Genomic DNA, 5,671 nt, shown 5'->3' on the forward strand with positions numbered 1-5,671 from the left:
ACCTTTAGCCCTCTCGTCGTGCGCTTCAGTGGGGGAATGGCTTCGGGCCATCAAGATGGAGCGCTACGAAGACAGCTTCTTGCAGGCCGGCTTCAACTCGGTGGACCAGCTGGCTCCGATCACCACACAGTCAGTTCCAGTTTTCTAATCTAAACAGATCGTATCTCTGGAGGAACTCTTTGCTTTAAATCGCACACTTTGATGGTAGAAGATCGGGGAGCTAGCCTCGTGGCTTTTAGTAGCTACAGTTGCAAAACGACTAAATTACTTTTTGACCACAAACACCTGTAGTAGAGTTTTTATTGAAATGTAAGATGATGGAAACCCAGAGAGCAAAAACGTGATGACTGAAAAATCAAGCCCACCAAATCTATATCTTTCTTTTTTTTTGTAATAATTGATTTTTTTCTTTGTATTAAGGGATCTTCTGCACATGGGAGTGACCTTGGCCGGGCACCAGAGGAAAATCCTTTCCAGCATCCAGACAATGACCTTTCGGAACAAGAGCACTACAACTGTGACCTTCTAGCTCGCCCGTCTCCTGATCTGGACATGAACACCAGCACACTGGTGCAGCCAATGTACCGAAAGCACTCTGGATCGTCTCCTGTGACCCACTTTGAACACAGACTCCAAGGGAGATTGGCAGAGTTTACTTATGACCAGAAATAAACATTTTGAATAATAAACGACTCAAGAGGACTTTCCCATCAGGATGAGAGAGTCGCCCGAAGCTGGCGAGTCCCTGTCACCCACAGCGACCACGGGAGGATGTTGACGTTGTGCAGACTTGACTGCGGTCGGTGTTTTTGTATCTGCCTGACGTTTGGACCCAATAAAAGTTCTAAACCAAGAGGAGAAAACCAGAATTTACAACGTTTTCTGTCGTATCATGTCATTTTGGAAACCGGCAATGGACTGGCTTGTTGTCCCAGTAAAAACTCACTACACCAAAGGAGATGAAAAGAAATGCCAGTGACAATCCGAGGATTTCACTTTTCATACTGTTGTGTAATTATGAATGAGAACCACCCTGTGTGTCTTGCATTAAATCCATCTGGATTACTATATTGACATTTTCCTCTTCAAGACTGCATTTTAACTGTTGGATTTTCACTTCTTTTTTTTTTTGGCTATTTGATTTCAACATTACCTCTTCTTTACTCAGGCGTGATGTGTAATGCAAACATTGGAGAGCGCTGTACTTGTCCCAGTCAGACTTCTTCAGTCTCTCCCCTCATCATCTCCACAGCATGTAAGAAGAGAGACGTCGAGACACATCAGCACTTTTTGTCATTTCAGAGTGAATTGTAATCTTCCGTAACTCCATGTGTTTCTCTTGGAGTTGTGGTTGCATATTTCTACTGCCCGTGTTTCTGCTGGCAGCTCAGTTTCATTATAGTCGGGCTGAACAAGGACCAAGTGGACTCAGAGACCAGAGAACACTGTAGAATCGGGAAGCTATCTGGCCTCAAACTTGTTTTTCTTGATATTACTGATGCATTTTTAATTCTCTTACTCTGTATTCCCCATCTTTCAGTGCCATTCAGTCGTCTTTGTGGACTTAAATGCCAATTTTATAAAAAAAAAAAGAAAACTCTCATGAGTGGTTCTTGTCTCATTAAAATTTACCTCAAAGGATTACTTTGACATTTTGAAGTTGAGTGTATTGTTTTTTTCATGCTGGGTTGTGAAGTCTACAAAGTACAACATTTATCATTGGAAACACTGTGCAGCTGCACGTCAAGCTAACATGCTAGCTTAGCTGGTAGCTGTAGCTACATTGTTGGCAAATTGCCTCAAAGCTACACATAATCTGTTAAAAGTCTTAACATCTTAGCAACCAGCTAAGCTAACTTGCAGTCATTCGTGTCCGTAGGTTTCAGGTTGGAATGCTAACAACGCGGTGGAGTTGTTTGAGTAGCACCCCTCCCTGTTTCACTACGTTAGTTTTGGTGTGTTATTTTCTTTCATTGATTGCTGGTTGTGTGCTCAGCTAAGAGCTGCTGTTTTTGCCCCAAAGCTACAAAAGGTTGATTATCACTGAGCATAGTAAACAACACGTAGCTACCATCTTGCTAGCCCGTAGCAAGTAGTATCCATTGGTTTCTGGTTGGAATGCTAACAACACCGTTGAGCTGCTGTTTGATCCCCTCATATTATTGCAAGTGCTTGTTGAAGAAGAATAACTGCCTGGACTTCAAAATGTCAGAGTATTGCTCAAGGACTTTGTATCTCATGAAGGATAATACCAGTCTTTTTGACATTAAGGTCGTACATCATTTTCCTGCAGTGAATCAGGAAAATGAACCACGTTGCATACAAAATGCTGTGATTTCTTTTTTTCTTTTTACCTTCGTGCCATAGAGCACTTTGATGATTTGGGTTTTTCCTCTTCCTTGGACTTAAACATGGCATTCCTACCATATGTGATAATTACCTAGTGCTTAGAGAGGTTTCAAGTGCAATTTACACACATTCAGAATCCATTGAAATGTGGTGATTAGCATAAATTAAAGTCTGGTTAATCCACACCAAAATGAGGTGGCGGAAAAAGCCACGCTCTGAGACACTTGAAGAAGGTGTGTATGAAATCATCCACTCTCCTGTTGAACATAATCTTATGTTATAGGTCTCAATCAGAAACACTGGTATTGTCATGCGGGAGTCTAAGAGATTCCTTTAAGGATCATGGGAAATGTGGTCTTCATATTGAAGCTCTCAATGAAATCAACTTTGACATAATGAATAGAAAAGGTATGTTTTGATTACTGTCCTGTGTTTAGCCTTATCTGTATTCAGTATTCATAATAAAAGATACACACCAGTGTTTACTATCCAGGACTCGTTTTTCTGCTTATTTCCACGTCCGATGATCCTCTGTAGATAATCGCCAAAGTCATTATCACTTCACGTGGAACATGACATCTGCACAGATATGTGTGGACGTCATCGGACGTCAAAGTAAGTTCCTCTCTGAGCTGAATGTGAACATCTGTATAATTTACCTGATGACAGGCTGATCTGTCCCAGGAACTCCAGTAAAGCAGCTCCACAATTGTCAAAAAAAACCACTCTTGTTTCTGGATTTGCTTGATCCTTTTATTCTCTAATTGAGTTTTATTTCAGCGCCCACAGACGTGAAATGAAGAAATAAATTGTTCTTGGTTCTCTTGTTTCTATCTTTGGTTAGATAATGCCGTGTCTGAACGGTCTACGATCATGGCAGAAATGAAAAGTAAAATGTCTAATGGGGTGTGTTTTTTAATGTCTCCTTTGTGGCTCTCGTTGCAAACATGCCTCTCATCTATCCCGCCGCTCCGTTTTTTAATAATGAGAGAGAAACAGGAGCCTGTGAGAAGTGAGTATCACCCCCCCTGTATTTGCCGGCTTTGCCTCTCCTCTTTGCTCTCCCCGGAGAGCCTTTAGCCCTCGAGGGCGAGAAGCTTGTCCTCTCCTATGTTTCCCTTCCTGGTCCTCAGCCCTTTTAATCATGAAGAGATGTTCTTTTCTTCTCCTGCGCCTCGGGCTGAGAACAGCTTAGAGCGCAGCGTAAGCTTAAACTCAGTTCTGGCACACAGTTTTTTTTTCTTCTCCTCCTCTCTCCTCCTCTCTCCAAAGCTACCATAATCAGCCGAAGCAGCCAGGGCTTCAAGAAGTGTTTAGGCCTCATTGATTAATGTGCTTTGATTAGCTCGGTGTTACTGACTCATTCCTCTTGTTCTGGTGTTCTCACGTGGCCCACAAAGATCAGACCTGCACCAGTGAAGTGGAGATAAAATAACCATGAGCAACTTCTCTTACAAAGGTTTTTGGTTTTGTTTTATACCCCACGGTGTGTTTTGGTGTGTGTGTGTGTGCTTTTGAAAGAGAACGATGGGCATTCATCTCTGGTTTCTACTTCTGTCAGTGCTTTATGTGACCTTTGACCTCGCCATATAGTAGAAATCTAGCCCCAGCTTTGTCCGCGTGTCTGAATGGCCATTCATTAGCCCTGCTGTTGGGCGGAGAGCGGACCAGGCAGCCTAGAGTTTCAGCATTTGGTGGATTGTGTCATTCCCCTCGCATTCCTGTGTGCATTCGAGTGTGGCGTGTGTGTGTGTGTGTGTGTGTAGGTTGGTGGGTGGGTGGATGGTAGCGGCGGGTGGGGGTGGGGTGGGGTCGCTCACCAGTAGCACAGGTACATATGTGGCGGGGGGCTTAGGGAGGGAGAAACAGGATAAGAGAAATGGTTTCACTCTGTCTGTAGCAGTAAAGAGTAGAGAAAATCAAAGTGTGAGACCGTATTATCGCCCCAGAGATTTACTGTTGCACTTCCAGTTAGAATAAAAACACCCCAATCCCCACGAAGCAACGCAACGGCATCTTTGGGTAGACCCTTCAGACCCCCCCACACCCCCGTTCACAAGGCGGGCTTTCTGATCAAAGCATCACGAGGCTTATCCCAGATTGATAAACAACCCCGATGACATCACCAGGGTCAGCGCCCCAATCCCCGTCCCCCACACATTTCTGGACGTCGGAATTTGAGGGGGATGTGTCTGTCAACTTATGCAACTTTCAGTGATTGCCTGCAGAGGTAAGAAAGTGAGAACTCTCTTTTCTCCTTTCGTTAAAGTTGCGCCGTCGTCTCCATATTTGAGTGACAGGCTGCTTTTCCCTCTTTTGCATTTATTTGGAACAACGAGGAACACTTTTGCTTTCCAAATGTGACTGGAAGATTGATCTCGTAGAACTACTTTGTTTTGAGTATTCAGCTGAACCTAAGGTGTAAAATGAGTGTAATAGTCCTTTAAAACGTAAAACTAGCTCCATAGTTCAAAACTTTTGACTAACTTTTTCTTGGCTCGGCAGCACTGCTTTGACTTTCCTCAACAGCTTGAAGAAGCAAAGTTTGATTTGAGATTGCCATTCCTCCCCCCTCGCCTTCAGGTGCCAGACTTCCTCCCCGAGCCGACAATTTGATCGAAATAGCCCAATATTTCTGAGTAAATCCACCGAGCGGCCGGCTGAGATTATTCTTTCACATGTGTACGCAGCATGATTGTGGTGGAAGATGGGGGGCACATTGTGCGGCTGAGCGCTTCCACTCTGTTTCGTATTAAATCTGATCACTGGGAAAGTTGTCCCTCCCCGCTGTTCTACAGCATTTCTGTTGACTTTGCTGGAGTTTCTGCCAGGCCCATCACTGTAAATAGGAGTTTGTTCTTCCCTGACCCACCTGGTCAAACAAAGGTTGTAAGAATTTAATTATACTTTCATGCTGCACCGCAGTTTGATGTGGAATTAGTCCTGTACTTTTCAGCATACCCTTAATCCAGTTAATCAACACAAACCTTCGTATTTGCAGGCCCCTGCTGTCCCCTCAGTGTTATTATTGTTATTATTTGTTGTAGCAGAGTATTCAAATATTTTGTTATATTATCTGCTTCCAGGCTGTCACCTCCAGAATGAATTTATTTTGGAGTAATCTCAATTTATTTGAAATGTCTGCAAGTGGCACGGCTACAGATCCACGTCTGCTCCTTTTGTGCATCTCTTAAAAATGGATTATTCATAAAGCCAAATGGTTTTCCTATACATATTACGACTCCAAAGCGGTCATTACATAGCTGGTAAGCCCTTCTCCTTCACCAGACCTCAAAGAGCAGACGACGGCGTTGGCGGGATG

At 43.6% G+C, this 5,671-nt stretch overlaps 1 protein-coding gene across 1 annotated transcript in view; it reads left to right on the forward strand.

Annotated features, from left to right (window-relative positions):
* ephb4a (eph receptor B4a) overlaps positions 1–1,595 on the forward strand; it is a 31,453-nt gene extending 29,858 nt beyond the window's left edge. The window contains exons 16-17 of the mRNA XM_084028406.1: positions 1–129; positions 421–1,595. The exon at positions 1–129 is cut by the window's left edge and continues 30 nt beyond it. Of these exons, the coding sequence (XP_083884532.1) occupies positions 1–129; positions 421–529 (238 nt within the window). The 3' untranslated portion in view covers positions 530–1,595. The remainder of the gene's footprint in view (positions 130–420) is intronic.
* Positions 1,596–5,671: the final 4,076 nt, after the last annotated feature.

This window comes from Eutrigla gurnardus, assembly GCF_963514095.1.
Source record: "Eutrigla gurnardus genome assembly, chromosome: 15".
Classification (NCBI taxonomy): domain Eukaryota; kingdom Metazoa; phylum Chordata; class Actinopteri; order Perciformes; family Triglidae; genus Eutrigla; species Eutrigla gurnardus.